This window comes from Ambystoma mexicanum, chromosome 13, assembly GCF_040938575.1.
Source record: "Ambystoma mexicanum isolate Mex_15411 chromosome 13, UKY_AmexF1_1, whole genome shotgun sequence".
Classification (NCBI taxonomy): Eukaryota; Metazoa; Chordata; class Amphibia; order Caudata; family Ambystomatidae; genus Ambystoma; species Ambystoma mexicanum.
The window spans coordinates 617,693,193-617,710,177 of NC_090938.1; the positions used below are offsets into that span (position 1 = coordinate 617,693,193).

Below are 16,985 nucleotides of genomic sequence, written 5' to 3' on the forward strand. Positions count from 1 at the left end.
AGTCTGAGAACCTGGGCATCATGATCAGGCCCCGCCTTGGCTTACCACCTTCCTCCTGGACTGATCCTGGTCACCCCCCACATCCCCGCCCCCAGGTCCAACACAGGTCCTTTCTTTCCACCACATGTGATGTTCCCCAGGGCTCTAACCTCTCACCCTAGCTCTTCAATGTCTACTTGGCCCCTTTGGCCCACCTTCTCTCTACCTTTTCCTCTAATGTTGTGTTACACTGATGACTCAGCTCTCCGTCAGGCTACCCTCAGCCTCCTCTCTCGCTTATTCCCGACTGCCCAGCCGCGATTCAGGAGTGGTGCACCTTCTCTGCCTTAACACCAGCAAGACTGAGATCCTTCTCATTGGGACCCCTGCTCGCGGTTTCCCTCTCACTCTGGCCACCCTCCTTGGGCCCACTTCCTGTGAAGCTAAAAACATTAGTGTCATGTTCGACTCCTCTCTCGCTCTCCTCATATCACAGATGTTTCCAAGAAGGCCCACTACCAGCTGCACCTCCTCAGAGGTATTCTTCTTTTCCTCACTTTCCCCCAGAGGCTCACTGTCTCCAGAGCCCTGGTTCTCTCTAGGCTGGACTACTGCAACAGCCTCTCTCAATCTGCCTTTCTCTACTCTCTGCCCTTTGCAACTAATCCAGAACAAGACTGAGACGTGTCCTTGGCCTCAAACCCAGGGACCATATCTCTCCAGCCTTGAAATCTCTCCCTGGCATCCAGTGGCTGCAAGGATTAAGTTCAAGACCCTCATCATCCACAAGGCTTTCTGGGGCTGGCACCCGGGCTACATCCAATTCTCTTCCTAAATGCCTTCCTTCTTGAGCCCTTCACTCAGCCACCTCCAACTCCCAGGGACAGACGTTCCTACCACCTCCAATTCTGAGGGTCAGACACTTCTCCAGGCTGAGAGTAGTCAGTCTCACATGCTGCGTTGACAGCTGCCTAGCTACTCAGAGCCTCGTTGCCCCGATTGCGCCGCTCCCTTCCCTCCCCATGGAACGTCCCCTCTCCATCCCCTGGCACTTGCATCCCGCACTTGCAATCTGAATGACACAAGGCCTAGTCAGGTAGTGTGTTTTTCCCTCATCTTGTGCCTAGAACTTGTGTACAGGTGTGTTATAAATAACTCATCATATCCCTCCTTAAGTACATCTGGTTCAGAGATTGCCACCACCACGTAGCCAGACCAGAACCCCATTTAAACAACTGAACCTGGGACTTCCTGGATCTCCTGCAACAGGTGCGAGTAGCCCCCAACAACTGACTTATTCACGATGGTTGCTTCCAGAATCTGAGTAAGGGGTCCCAGTGTTTATAGAACTCGGGGTGTCCCTCTTACCCTAGAGGGATGAAGGTGGGGACAGGTATAAAGTCAATTTCCTGAACACTACTCTGACCTCTTCCCCCTCCCAAGAGTCGTAGTTCTGAAAATCTCACAAGTTTGGTGGAGGCTTTTTGTGGACCAGACTTGGATTTTTCCATTCTCTGGCTTCATTAATGGTTGCACTGACAATGACATTTTGCAAAAACAAATTGATTTCCTAAATAAAACCACCACCAAAAAGCAAGGGGATTTAAATTGTTTAGAGTTCCTGCCCGACCGAAGGCCATGGTTGAAAGGACAATGAAATGTTTTGGCCCGGACATGGATGGGGCACGGAGCTATTAGCATCCCCCAAATTTCAGTTGTAGCTATATACAGAAATGGCAAACATCTATTAACCTGTAATCTATACTAGATGGTGGCCTATGTGGATCTTAGCAGATGCACGAGCCTCAGAAATATATATTTCACCTGCAGGCAAGGTGTGCTGCAACAGCATTGCTGATCCAAGATAAAGATCTGCCCAACTTCTATTGCATGTGACTGCATATCATTTGCTGTGCCCGTGTGCGGAATGCAGCACTGCACCGCCTAGTATACAGCGGAGTCACAGTTTCCGCCGCCGCCACATAATCTCTACCATGTGCATGAACACTGCATGTATAATATAGCAGATCCCTCCACTGTAGGCGGAGTCCATACATTATTAGAGCCCTGTGCCCCATAGCATAGAGCAGAGGACCAGGATACACATTCAGCCAAGCTGTGACCTAGTTTCTATCATCTTTGATAGAATTGTTGCCCCTTCTCCATACTCGCTTCGGCTTCCAACACCTCCGCACTAGACTTCTCCGCTTTCCGTAGAATATCTAAACTTCATTTCTGCTGCATGCATTGAGCTGTTGGGTCTGCTGAAGGGTCGTGCATTCTACAGATATTCAACGCCATTACATATGGCAGGAGACACTGTACAAATATATATTACATTACACAAAAATGAAACGTATCTGCAGCCTCGATTTCTGGCTTGGGTTTAAGCAGCGATGTATAAAATAGCACTTCCCGGTAAAACAAAGACAATTTTCTGGGGGTATAAAGGCTGGAATTTGACTAATTTACATACCCACAATGCTTTACTCATGTGAATTTGAACTGGAAGTGTATACTTTTATGCCTGTGGGGGAGATAGAATATCTCAAGCATTTACCCAGTAATGTTCTGTGGCTTGCATCGGATTGGAATCCCATGCTTTGCATAGGCCACAATCTACTGGTTTGCTTGGAGTATTACTTTGTTTTTAGTTTTAAAAAAGGGCATCAAGAGGGTTGTTCTTGTCACTGTTCCCATGTTGAGTGTACATGGATCCTTCACGCAGATTATTTTGGCATTATGGGGCTCAGAGTTTAGCGGTAATACCGCCAAACTCTCTCAAACGGAATTATCGTTACCACCAAGACATTACAAGTGGTGGTAGGCAGTGCAAAACTCAGTCGAGTACACAGGACTATGGGGGTTTCGGCTGCAATTGAGCAGATTTTGTGGCAGAAACCTCCACCTCATGGCCAAACTAGTGCTGTAAAAGTGGCCTAAATGGAATTATCACTTTACCACACCGCCAAACTCGGAATAAGCCCCTTTGTGCGAGTTACAAATGCATTTAGAAAGTATCTGACAGCTTGTCTGTCCCCCTTGCTTCCATGCATGGAGGCAGGTCGGGTGCGTTGGGATTCTAAGCAGATGCAAGCCACGAGAAAGTCAATTAGTGGGTAAACAGGACTGCACTTGCAAAAGTGCTTAATAGATTGTACTCATTGGGTCCACCAAGTAGTCCAGCAAAGTTAAGAAAAATTACTTTTATTGAGGAATAGGCATCTCTGAGCATAGCATTTGATGAGTTCTACAAAACTGCACCATCAACAGCAGGCATTTAAATAGTCACCCAAACATGAAGGATACCAGACAGTCCCTTTTCAATTTTCATCCAAACTAGTCCCACTACAATTTCATTGGCATTAGCCACAGGAGAGCCATCTTGGTAGTTGGCAACTTCAGGCTCACATGTGGTCACTAAATTAATAGAAGTATATTCATCTTGGAGATATAAAGTAATGAGAGTACAACACACCTAAAGAGTATGTGATATTAATGCCTAATGGTTTTTGCACAATAAAGACGTTATTATAATAATTCCAATATATTGCGATTTATTCTGCCTAATGGGTGCAATAGTATTTATACGTACATTTAAAAGCGACAGATGGCTTCTGCATTTCAGGGCTATATTGCAGCCTTACCATAGTGTGCTGTTTTCTGTGGTAATTTACTTTGACAGAATTTATTTATGAGGTTAGGTGTATAGGAGGGGGCCAACACACGCACACTTTCCAGGCTCTCTGGCCTAAGGTGGTGTGTCTCCCTATGCGACTAGTCTGGTGATTGGCTGGTGGACCCCACCCCGGAGGATGACTTGCAGCTTAAATTGGGTGTTGGGTTTGGTTAGTCCCGCCTCGTAAGTGGCCTTCCCTCCGCTTGCCACATCCTGGCCCAGCCCTCAGGGGAGACTCCCAAAGCTTGATGCATGTACTTCAAGACCTTGTGTGATGATGTTTAACTGCTCATGGTTTATCTCTTGTTCCAGGTCCACCTCCCACCGTGCATGGGCTTTCTGAACCCGTACGAGGTGAGCCAGCATATTGGTGTTGCCTGCACTAAAGGACTGCCCTCCTTGACTCCAGTAAAGGGACAGGAGCATTTATATTTAAGGTGGCAATATATCAAGCACTTGCTTCCAGTCTGTGGCATCATGGGCTAGCCAGGGCGGGATCCTACCCATGCCACCACTGGTACCAGCATTACCTGGCGTGTGGTGGCAACAACAATCCCCCTCCTCCAACCCCAATGGTGACCCCAGCCATCCACAAGCAAGGTTAGGCAGAGTCACAACTCCCAGGCTAGGGTTACAAGATTAAAGCGGGAGAATTGTTGGACCCAAGCACAAGGTTTCAAAGGGTCTAGCATCCTTGATGCCATCTTGGCCACTTCCACTCTGTAAGATCATTCAATGAGAAGAACTACAAGGCAAGGTCTATTCTCTTCATAGAGACCGACTGCCCAGAAGCAACCCTCTCATTCGAATGATGAAGCGTGCATCAGTCCCTGCATTTGCTGCCACCTTCATTCCCTCCTCCCTCCTCCCTCCTCCAACTCTCCTACCCACGCTGCACTGGCTAACCTCCATCTCTAATACGCTGACGATCCTTGCCCCTTCCATGAGAATCCTCATGAAGCCTGCCTCCAAATGCAACTTTGATAGGACTCCAACTTGGCAGCCTTGAATTCTCAGGAGGATAGCTCAGCGGCAACACGCTTGCCTTGGAAGCAAGACAAAGCAGAGCAACACAGATTCAATCCCCGGTCCGCACTTAGAATCCTCTGGGTATTAAGCGCATTATAACCAATTAAAAACGCAAGTGTAAAGCTGCCACGCAGAATTGGCAGGCCTCAAGTACATCCTCTGACAAACGTGCCTGCCGCCTGCTCCAAAGGCAATATCGTCTCGTCATCCACTCCAAGAAGGGGGCTCATGTCCAAGCCTGCATCTCTGGTGCAACAAATAACATGGCTGAATTTTTAAAAATCTGTAAGTCACTTGCCAATCCTACTGCAGTTTCCTCCTCTCCTCTGCCCTCCCCCAGGCCCACTGCACTTGCCTCCCCCTTCTCCACTAAAACTCAGGACTTCCTGTCCTCACCGTCATCTACTCCCCACCCCCCCTTCTCCATTCTCCATCCTCTTCTAAAAAAACGCTGTCTGCAGACCTTTCATGCCCAACCAACTATCGTCCCATCGCCATCACCCCTTCCTTGGGCAAAGACAGAGAAGTTGGACATCCCCGCTCCCCCAACTGACACCACACAGAATCCGCTGGCTCCCTTTAAACCACCAGTCTGGCTTCAGAGCATCGAGAGGCACGGAAACTACTCTCCTTAACACACTCTCAAACCTGGACTCTAACTCTCCCTCTGTTCTGATCCTTCTTGATCTTTCTTCTGCCTTTGATATGGTCAATCATGCCATCCTCATTGTCTCTGTAATACCCTAGGCATCATGGACTGGTCAATGGCATTACTAACCTCCTTCCTTTCAAACCAACCCTCCCAAGTATAACTGGGCCCTTTACTTTCCTCCACCTCACTCTCTACCTGTGGCGTCCCTCAGGGCTCTATCCTATCGCCATGGCTCTTCAACATCTACCTAGTCCCCCCCTGGCTCACCTGATCACCTCTCCTCACTTCCAGTGTTATGCAGACAACACTCACCAATCCTTTAAGCCTCCATCCTCTACCTCATTCCTGAATACTATTCCAGGTGTAGTGCTCTGATAACAAGCCCTCCCTTAATGCCAGTAAGACAGAGATCCTCCTTATTGGGACACTTACCTCCTGCTGCTCCTCCTCACTCTAACTTTCCTCCAGAAGCTCAATGTCTCAAAAGTTCGGGTTCTCTCTAGGGTGGACTACTAGGACAGCCTCTCTCAATCTGCCCCCTTCTTCCCTTCACCCTCTTCAACTAATCCAGAATAGGGCTGCAAAACTTATCCTTGGCCTCAAGCCCAGGGACTGCATCTCTCCAGCCCTAAAATCTCCACTGGCTCCCGGTGACCGCATCGCTACCAGCACCTGCCCTTCGGCACCCCTCCCGGACTAGCCTGAACCTGGGCCACCCCTCCTCGCACTTCTCCCTTTCTCACTTACCCTGCACTTGCCTTTTGTGGCTCCCCTCAACACTTGCACTTCTGTCCTACCAAACTGGTATCCTCCCTAGCGCTATAATATTTCTGCGTTAGCTCCTCAAACTTTCCACTCGCTATCAAGAATCCTTCCACAACATGTAACCTTCTCTGGCATAACATGTTGCTGCGAGAAAAAAATGGAGGACACTTGAAATGAAACGTGTGCACTGCATCCACAAGTGCGTGTGTTCGCTCATGTGGTGGGGGGGGGGGGGGCACTGCTCACCTTGTCAGTTTTGCTTTCCCAAGACATAAAAATGAAGTACCAGAAAAGCAAAGAAAAAAAATTAAAAAAACAAAAATAATTAAAAAAACAGGCCTCTATGGATTCAGCCCCAATAATTCAGCCACAAGATGAGAGGGCATTAGCCAGCTTTTATTTTAATCCTTCATATAGTGCCTTTTGTCAACGCGCTGAAGATCTCTGCACGCGAGACCACCTCTTACCGTATCCTTTCTCTCCGTAGCCCAGGAAGGGGGGCACTATGATCTTCCGCTGCTCCCCCACGCACATCCCCAGGAGCCCTTCATCCATCCCCTTGATCAACCAACCGGACCCAACATAGGTGTCGTAGGTGCTTGAACGGCTGTAGCTGCGGAGAAGAAAACACATTGCTTTTGGCACCTACAGCAGAACTCATTCAGGGAATGTAGTCTTTGGGACAATGAGCGTACACGTCTAGTTTTGGGGAGCACCTCCTAGTACAGGCGCATACACACCCAACAAAACAAAAAAAAGACAACAAAAATGATCAGGGGTGGGGGTGACCAGGGAGGTTGCATACCCTGGTGCAACAATTTTTAGATGCATAAGATCTCATTAGCAGGTATTGTTTTTAAAATATCACCGAATCATGATTTGGGATTGATCGCATGGGATTTTTTTAATGGCATATGGGTACATACCCTATATTTACTGCATGGAGTACTTACTCTGTACCACGTGCCGTAAAAAGCCCATTTGATACAAACTCATAATTCAGTGGTATTTTAAATTTCACATGCGTTTATTGTTAATCTCACATTCACAATGCGGCTGGAATAAGTGATTTAAAATGAGGCGCTAGGGGTGCTAAACAAATCGAAATATATTGGAGGAACACCAGCAGAATGCGCTGATACAAAGGCAGGGTAGTGCTGAATACCTATTACCTTTTGGGGTATCAGTAGAGACCAACAAGTTTTTATTCTTGCATGGCAAATGATGGGGGTTTCATTTCAAAAGCAGTTTATTGCAACTTCTGAAAGATGCATACATCTCAAACTCAGCAGTGTTCACTCATATCTCTGGGCCGTCCTCTTTATTACGAGAGATCCCCGCCACTCAAATGCAAGTCCATTACCACCAACACATACCTGGAATCAAAGTAGGTTCCATCGAGCAGGGTGCCGTTGTAGTGGTACCGCACGAAGTCTGTGTTCTGCACGGTGCGGTTGCAGTTTTCAGGCTTGTAGACTGTGGTGATTTGCAGCTTGTCTTCCTTGTTCCAAATGTCCACCAGGATGATGTCAAAGTACAAGGTGACATCGGGGGGGATGAGGTCGGCTGAAACAGGAGTTGGGACCGTTAACACTTGCAGTAAACTCACTCTGGTTGAGAGCAAGTGTGCAATTCAACTGCCTCCCCCAAAAACACACAGATCCTAAGGCACACCGTCTATTGCTCAAAGGAGAGGCTGTATTACCGCCCCCAATGCATATCAGGGTGCTCGGTTACATTGTGAGGGCTACATCTGGAGAATTCAGTTTGAGGCCCTGTGGGGCATACAGTGTCTAGCTCTGCAGGCCCTCACCGGGCATTGTGTACAGTTCTGCAAGCCCCACCTGGAGCCGTGTGTCCAGCGCTAGAGACCCGATTCTTAGTTTTGATTCAGTTGCTGGAGGAGCTGGCAAATGTCGACAGTTGTCCTGAAGATGAGAGGACTTGGGTGTTGCTAGGTCTGGAAAAGACCTGGGGCTATGCTAATGTCAGAACTGGGGGCTAGCTAGCCTTTTCGTTGAAGCTCCTGAGATTCTATCTGGGGCTACAACCAAAAGACCAGGGGCTATAGCCCCCACCGCCCCCTAGCAACGCCTCTGACGTCAAGACATTCAAAACAGTGTGTATCCATAAGCATCCAAAGTAGTGTAGGATACACGTAGCATCGAGGGCATGTTCCTCAAAGGATCAGGGCATTCACAAAGCATAAATTGAGGTGCATCTGTGCAGGCGTTTTTCACATCCCACACCAGCTTCACAATACTTGTCCCAGGGTGTGAATATATAAAAATCGGGATTGCCTATGAAAACCGGATTGACCTAGTCAATGATTGTAGAGTGTTTTGTTCAGCTCAGGGCGCCTCAGAGTATTGTGGCAAGTTCTCCAGATCTCTGGAGTATCGTTACCAGTTTATCATCATTTGGAGTATCCCATACAAACAGGGGAGTCCAACTCCAGGCCTCGGGGACCAGATCCATGTCAGGTTTTCGGGATACCCCTCAATATTCAGGAGATACATTTGCATACAATGATTCTAAATGTATGCAAATGTTTCCTTATGAATATTGATGAGTGGATATTCTGAAAACCCCATCAGGATCCCAGCTTTCGAGGGCTGGAGTTGGACAGTCCTCTCCTGCCTTGCACAATTTTCTCCCGTTAGCCTCTTTTTTTCGTCCTCAATCTTTCCATGCGCTTACAGCGCTTTAAAGTGGCTAAAGGGTGACATGCAGACACTATACAGGGAAAAGTAAAAAGTCAGGATTCAGGCAAGTCTTAAAAAATATATAGGAGACCTAGTTAAGAGCTGCCCAAAAACCTAAACTTGTAGACTGGGGATCGGAGTAAAGGATGCAGAGTATGACCTGAAATTATCAAGTGGAATATACCCAGTATAAGGGGATCATTGTTCTTGTGCACACGTGTTACTAGAACTCAAGGGCTCAACAAGAAATCAATGCGGTGGAGGTCAGTCCATGCCACAACGTGGGTGTACAGAAAAGATCATGGGGAGGGAAAACAGCAAGCAGTGGCTTGTTAAAAGAAGACGCAATATTACGAAAGGTGACATGCTCTTCAATTGCGAGAAGCATCGGCGGGTTGGATTTCCTTAAGCGCGGGGGTCTGCACCTGCCACGCATCATCCTCAGTAATGCGAAAGGCAGAAGCCCGGAGAGAGCCGCTGCGACGTTTGATAGTGACATTCTGCAAGCATAGAGGAAGCCTTATACCATAAAACTTTGAAGGTAAAATACATGACATCCATAAAGTCAGATATGGATTGTGAGACAATTTAATACATTCAAATCTGGTGCAAGGAGGAGCAGGTATTGTAGTTTCCGATGGAAATTCAGTGCAGGTTCTCTATTGTGACCTTTCCAGGGCAATATTTACTCCAAGACAATACAGAGTCCAGCCATGATCGAACCCTGGTGACTTGTAAATATAGGACTTGCGGCCAATAGGGAAATACTCCAGAACACACATTGATAAGCTAGTCAAATATTATGGCACACGTGCTATTTAAGACGCCGCCTCCCACCACGAAATAGCTGAATACGCTTTCCTGTGTTGTGTCCGACTGTCACTCAGGTCAAAAGGGAGCTGGATGCCGAGTAGGCCGGCAAGCCCATTATAACATTACACAGTAAATCAAAGATTCCAAAATCATTTTTCTATTGGTAACAGCATCTAATCCGCCTGTGCAACAAATTCTCTCAACACTTTGGTGTGACAGTCGTTTGTTTTAGACAAAAATTAGCCCTCTTTGGGTCTGCACGGATCATATATCTTAAGACATCAAAAATGATGTAATTTCTGGGACACTAAGGGGTAGTTTCCCACAACATTCAAATGCATTTTATGGCCGAATGTATTGTTAAATATGAAAACAAGGTCAGGCATTTACTTTTCATGCTATGGAGTATCCTTACAAAAGGGCTGGTGTTGGGGGCGTGGCAGGGCCTGCCTCGGTGCAGTCATGGGGAGAGATTAGTCAGTGACTCACAGGGCCAGATATCATAGGTGGTTGGAATTGCTTGAATTTGGTTTACGGTGAAATCGGGTAACAGAAGAATTTTGTAGGATGGAAGCGCTCACTCACAAAAGATCTTCCTTTGTAAGACTACCAGAAGCAAATTGCATGCTCTTGAGGATGTGCTTATTACTAAGAAATATGCTACGGTTTTGGTCCAAAGACTACTCAATTCCACCAGTCTTGCTTCGAAAAGTAAGAACTGCAGTATCCACAAGGCAGGCAGTAGACCACAGATTTCCTCTGGATGTATGTTGTGAAGTGCATTTATTTTGTGGTTTAAAGCGTGGACCTAGCTGAAGAGCAGCAGACCACTGTATACAGTGCGAGGGCATCCACTACCCCGTGTTTTAGGAACGTATGGAAAATCTCCTAGGACCCCCACCAACCACAAAAAAAAAATAAACAAACACATTTTAAACCCTTTATTCATCCCAACTATCCTACTTGGACCACAGTCCTGTGCCAATTTATGTGGGAGCTTCTTACAAGACTAAACAAACACACTAGAGTAACAGGATAAAGACAAGATTGAGATGTCCAGTGTTGCTAAAACATACTTTTTTTTTATTTTTAGAAAAGGCCATTATCTTTATATTTCTTAACATCTACTTTGTAAATAGCAATAACATATCACCCTTGGCCGCACCCCGTCCCTTCTATATATTGTAATGGAAGGAGTCATCTGTAGCCTTTGCAAATACAAACTGGCAGAAGTAGTGCTTGGACTCGATTCCTCTGGGGCTTCGAACTGTCCAGGGCAGACCCGCTCCATGCGCGGGGTGCTAATTTAACCCACGATAGATCACACCATCCCCGCCATACTTTTAATCTGAGATTTCATGTTCTAGGTGCAAAGCCATTTTTTTTTTGTTATAAACAGACCACCTTGGCAGAACCCTAGAGTTGCTAAATGCCGGATCATATAGATCTGTTGACAAGGAAAGAAATGGTCATTCTTGGGGGTCTCCAGAAAAGCAACATGGGCATTCGTCCTCTGAAACACAACAGAAGAAATTAGGCCTGTGTGCGTTTCTTTATTATGCTGTGACCAGTTCAAAGGCTGCTTCAAGCATGCAAACATGCCAAGGCATGCAGGGGTGTTGCTAGGTCTGGAAAAGATCCGGGGTTAGGCTAATTTTGGGACGGTCTTGACTGGGGGCTAGCCAGCCTTTTTTGGTTGTAACCCCTGAGCATCGGTCAGGGCTACAACCAAAATGCCCAGGGCTATAGCCCCCCCCCCCCCCACCCTCAGCAACGCCTCTGAAGGCAAGAGAGGTAGCACCAGTGCCTCAAAGGGAACAGGCTGGGAGCACGGATCACTCCCAAGCCTCCAAAATGGGGCTGGGCTCTCCTGCATTTGTAATGAGATTTGCCTACATTCCTGGCTGGGTGCAGTGGGTTGACCAGAGCAGCACTGAGTTCCAGGCCCATAAACCCCCAGTGTTTACAGGTGGATGGCCCCAAGGAGGTACGCAAGTAGTGGTGGAGAGCTCGGCTTGGTGCAGTCGGCTCCTGGCAGCCCTTGTTTCCTGCAAGCAGACTTTGGGGGGGGCAGTGGGCTGTCATGTTCAAGACTCTAGGTCGCAGTTAAGATACACCGATTACATCGGGGAGTAAGTCAGCGTATTCATGGATGTGCTGAGATAGTCCACGAGGGTCCAGGACGGCTTCATGTTTTTTTTTTATTTTTTACTGCAGATCTTTCTCAACGCAGGAAGGTTATTTTTTTATTTTTGAATGATTTTCAATTCAGTGTACAGCAAAATGGGAGGGAAACACTCCACAGTCCTCCATTCTCCTCAACCACCCACCCAAGGATCCCATTTCCCCAAACTTGATTGGAGGTGAATTTATTTGAGATTAATATTCTGTATTGAAAATGCATGTAGCGAATATTCTGCAATGAAAATCACTGGATCCCTTGGGGACATCTGTGGGTGAGCTGAACCCTCGAGTCGGCCAAGAATACAAATTTGAACGCCAATTGGGAGTCATGTTGATTTATACTGCGCACTGACACACCCACAGGCAGTCTCCAGGTGCTCACACGGATCTGTAAGGGGAGGGCAAAGGGGGACAGGGGTTTAGTGAGGATATGATGAGAGGATAGTTTCAGAACTAGGAGGAATTGGCGTCTTAGTGTTTAGGATGTGGGAGTTGGTGCGGGAGGCCCCATGCGTTGTATTCGTATGGGTAAGACTCTGTGCCTCGGGTGTGTGCTAGTGTTGGTGCGTTGTGTGATTTTGGGTGAGTTGTGGTTGTTTGCACTGGTTAGATTGTGTCCATAAGGGAACCAGAGTCGCGGGTGGCTGTATGATTATCTGTTGTGTACTTGTGTCATTGACAGTTTTATGGACTATGTGGTGGATGGTTCACTCTAGGTGTGCTTCCATAATCGCAGATGGTGGGGTGTCAACATTGAATTTATTCTTGGTGTGTTTATGTGCAGTGTGGCTATCCAAAGGTCTAGTGTAGTGGTGTTGGTTATGTTAGAGGAGCAGGAAGGGGGAGTGCATTAATAAGTCGGTTTTGTTGAGCCGCTTGTGTGATTCTTCGGTTTCTGCTTGATGGCATCTACACATGTTCTTGGGTGGCCATCTCGCCTCCTCTCCAATCACTTTTCTCTGATGTTATTGCAGCCAGGGTCCCTTTGCAGTTGTCATTGTCTGTTGAATAACCAGGTTTTGAGTAGTTTCCTGAAGGTTGTGTGTTCGTCTGTGGTTCTAATTTCTTTGGTAATGGTGTTCGAAATTATATGCGAGAATGCTGGTCTGCCGAATTTCCTTTTTTAGTAATGTTTTGTCTTCATTTGTAGGTCGTTGCTGGATCTTAGGTCCCTTCTTTGGTTGTACCGGCTCATATTGTCTTCGGCTCTTTGTCTGTGCAAGGCTTTGTGGGCGATGCAGTGCGCTTTGAATTGAATGAGGTTTTTTTTTTACTGGTACCCAGTGTAGGCTTTTCAGTGCTGGAGTGATAAGTCTCTTCCGTTTAGTCTTAGTAGGATCCTGGCTTCTGTATTTTGTGCCCTTTGGAGATTCTGAGTGAGTCTTTCTGGCATTCCTAGGTAGAGGCTGTTTACATAGTCATTTTGTGTGATTATCAGGGATATGATTGTGAGGGAAGGAGAGCAATCCTCAGTAGTCTTAGGAGGAAGAAGCATTTTTTGTGATTGCGTTGTCTTGTGGTTCCAGGGATAGTCAGTTGTCCGCCAGTATTCCTAGGTTATTTACTATGTCTTTGTCCCTGGTTGCATTCCCAAGCCGGTCAGTCCAGTTGTGGGTTGCCTGCGTCCATTTCTTCTGATTGAGAGCATGATGTTCATTTTTGCTGGGTTCAGTTTAACGTTGTCATCCAATTGTAGATGTCACTGAGGCAGTTAGTTTGTTCCTGGGTTGGGTTCGGTTTCACAATTGGCTGTGGGTCGTCTGTAGTTGTAGGCGGCTAGTCTGTGGGTACGAATGATTTTCATCAGTGGGCACATGTAGATGTTGAAAAGCAGCTGAGAAAGGCTGGATACCTGTGGGACTTCACCTCAAACACCAAAAATATATCCTCTGAACAGTGGTAGGTTCTTCGTTTTGTTAGGAATGAGGTAAGCCACTTTAATGCGGATTCCTGTATGCCACATTCCATCAGTCTTTTTATTAGTTTTGCATGGCAGATTGTATTGCAAGCCCTTAATATGTCCAATAGTATGAGGGCTGATTGGGCGCCGTCATCTGCGTTTATTTTCAGGTAGTCCTAGATCGATACGAGTGCTGATTTTGTTCCTCTCATTGGTCTTGGGGGAGAGGTGCATATTGTAATGAATTGTGGAATCATGTGTGCAGTTCAGTATGGAGAAAGCCAACCAGCCCTGCTTTCTTTTTTATTTGGAATTCTGGGATTTGGAGTCTAAAATGGAAAAAAAAAACAGAACTACAAGTTCCAAAATTCCAAGTAAAAAAGCAAGACTAGATGGCTTTCAAGCATGGACTAGAACTTGAGAGCCCTGGATAGGCGCCCTTCGATTTTGAATGTGTGCCTGTAGGTTAGACTTGGAAGGCACCTGGTGTGGAGGGTAGCAGCTCAGCCCTGCAAGTTAATACTTACTAACTCCAATGCTGCCGTAGCCCAGATGAGGGGGGACAATGACGTGGCGCCTCTCATTCACGCACATTCCTTGAAGCCCTCTGTCCATCCCAGTGATCAGGCGACCTACACCCACAAAGCCGGCCACTGCGTTTCCACGGTCATAGCTAGAAAGGAGAAAAGAAATTGAAAAAAAAAAAAAAAAACAGATTTGGTTTGTGTGGCTTTAACAATTGATAATCAGATGGTACAACTGGATGGACCCTGCTCTGCAGTTACATTCCCGGGCGTAGCAAAATAAAGTAGCTCATCAACAATATATTGTACATGCAAGTCTCTCTAACACCTTCATGTCCTTTGCTATTGGAGTACGTAAAAATTATTGCAAGGAGGTTTGGGGGTGTTCCCCTGCTGTTTCATAATAGTCAGGGTCGAGGAATGGTTATCACCCCACCTCACCTCACAGAGCCTTCCCTCCAGCTCCAGGGGAGTCTCCAAGACCCCCCCGCCTGCCCCGGGGCCGGGGCTGTGGTAGAGGTAGGAAAAGCGCATATACCCATCACTGAGTAAACAGCTACCTGCAGTGAGCGGCTACTCTCATCTGCACAGGAGTGGTTTGCTAATGTCACATTTTATTGATGGTCCAATGCTCAGACCTTCCAGTAACCCTGTGTGTATTAGAGACATGCACCATATATACCATATCAATACACAGTACATTCAAATAAATGCCCCACACATCATGCTCTTATTAAAATGCTTTTGACAAAAAAGAAACTGAAGTAGTTCTTGGTTCTTGATTGTGAAATCTACCCATTGCCTGAAATGTGCAATGCACATGTAATTCTGCTAAATTAACATGTCACCGGCTCAGGATGCAGGTTTTTATTGGGAACTAATGAATAAAGCATCTACACTCACAAACCAATAACCCAAGGCTTCTTTCTTCCCCTTATACTCATTATTGGTCTCATTGTGTGCAACATAGTCTGTGGTGACGGTTGTAGCAGCTATGTTGGCCAGGATAATGGGACTTGAAGTAATGAGTAACCATTCTCTAAATGGGCAACAGGTGGCCTAAAGAAGAAGCTACATATAGGTTTGCCAGAAAAGCTAGTGGCACAGATGGGTGAACATCGCACAGAATTGGAAACAACGAGATCCCCCACCAGTGTTTGGCTGGCTTCAGAAGGTGTGGACATTAGTGACACAAAAGGTTAACGCATAATCTGCAAGACACAAGGGGGTCCTTCAAGAAAGAATGGGGTGGGGGGGCGGTACTGGAATACCTCCAAATCAGACTACATGGAGCAGTGGTGCCCACACAAAATAAGAATTCTGGACATATTTTCGGTAGAAATGCTTCCATAGAAGGGTCAGAGATCTTCCGGAGGGGGGAGTGGAGAGGGTTGTGGTTATGTTGTTTAATAATACTAATTGAGACATGCTTTCAACTTGATGTTAAGCGGTGCACTACTTGAAATGCTAATAAGAAGTTTTAAAAAAAAAAAAATAGAATATTTACTGTACCGTTAGTTTGCATCAGGGTTTGGAGCCACGGAAACGCAACACCATTGTCAAATCTCTGACCGCTCTTTGGTTGATAGTTACGCTACATCGTCCCCTATGAATAGCTTTGGTCTTGAACGGGCACCTGGTCATGAAGCTGGACGTCAAGAATATTTTAAAGGCAGCTAAATGGCATCCTTTTCACCTGGGGAACACTAGATTTTCCCTCCAAGACTGTTTTTTTGTCCAATATCAGGTCTGGCGATTCCTGGGTGCTCTTACTTCTAGCCTCAAGGGGGGCTCATATCGCACAGCATCTTCAAACCCCGTCCAGCCAGTGGGAGCTTAAGCAGGGGGAAATAAGACAGCAGCCCCAGACAGGCAGGTCCCGCCCTCCAACAGTCCCTGCAGGCATATTGTTTCCACGCGCTCCTTTTCGGACGGATACATTTACCTGGGCAGCTCACGGCTCAACAGGTAGAGGGAGGTGGAGCGGGAGTTGTGTTCGCTGCACACTCCTTCATTTCCTTAGCCAGGCGGGCCTACTGGGAGGACAAGGATATCCGGCTTCCAGGAAAGTCTCCCTCTTTGGGTACAAAGACAGGCTGCGACGCCCACCTAGCCTAGAGCTCCCGGGTGGTACAGATGGCCTGATCCTGGATTGCTTGTGCGCCAGCACCGTGTATGCTTGGGGCGGTGGGGGCGTGGCTCCAGTGGACACCCTACCTTTCCCCATTCTTTGGTCGAGGCCAGAAGGTTGCAGGTTCTAAGCCTGCTTGAAGAGCTTGTTTTATTGGAGAGCCAACAGTCTGCTCCGAGCCGATCGGTCCCCATGTTTTTTTTGTGTTTGAAGTTTTGTTAATGATCAAGCGACATATATAGCCGATTCCTGGCTGGCATCCAGTAGCTGGCCTGTTTTGGCATAAAGTTGGGCTCTTTGCTCTAGGAGTTTTTGAAAAACAAGACAGACGCCTAATTCACAGAAGCCGGCAAACCCCCATTGGAAAACGCTCTGTGAATCAGGGCCCGAGTGGCTATAATGTGTCCCTCGGCTTCCCTGCCAGCCAATGAGGTGCTTTCACGGCCGGCTTCACATGGTCCCTTTAAAGCAAATTTGTGTTTGCTGGGTTTAGCAGTCCAGGTTTTGCTCTGAATGTTGTTGTATACTTACGGATGTTCTGGTGCGTCCCTGTGCTCCTTTTGCATTCAGCAGGAAAAAAACATTATGAGCAGATGTGCTCGCTGCCAAGCCCTCACTTCTCTC

At 46.9% G+C, this 16,985-nt stretch overlaps 1 protein-coding gene across 1 annotated transcript in view; it reads right to left on the bottom strand.

Moving 5' to 3' along the window:
- Positions 1–16,985, bottom strand: part of FKBP10 (FKBP prolyl isomerase 10) — a 47,450-nt gene that overhangs the window by 18,355 nt on the left and 12,110 nt on the right. Inside the window, exons 2-4 of the mRNA XM_069634504.1 lie at positions 14,234–14,379; positions 7,481–7,670; positions 6,572–6,717 (exon numbers count right to left, since the gene is read on the bottom strand). Coding sequence (XP_069490605.1) covers positions 6,572–6,717; positions 7,481–7,670; positions 14,234–14,379 — 482 coding nt within the window. The remainder of the gene's footprint in view (positions 1–6,571; positions 6,718–7,480; positions 7,671–14,233; positions 14,380–16,985) is intronic.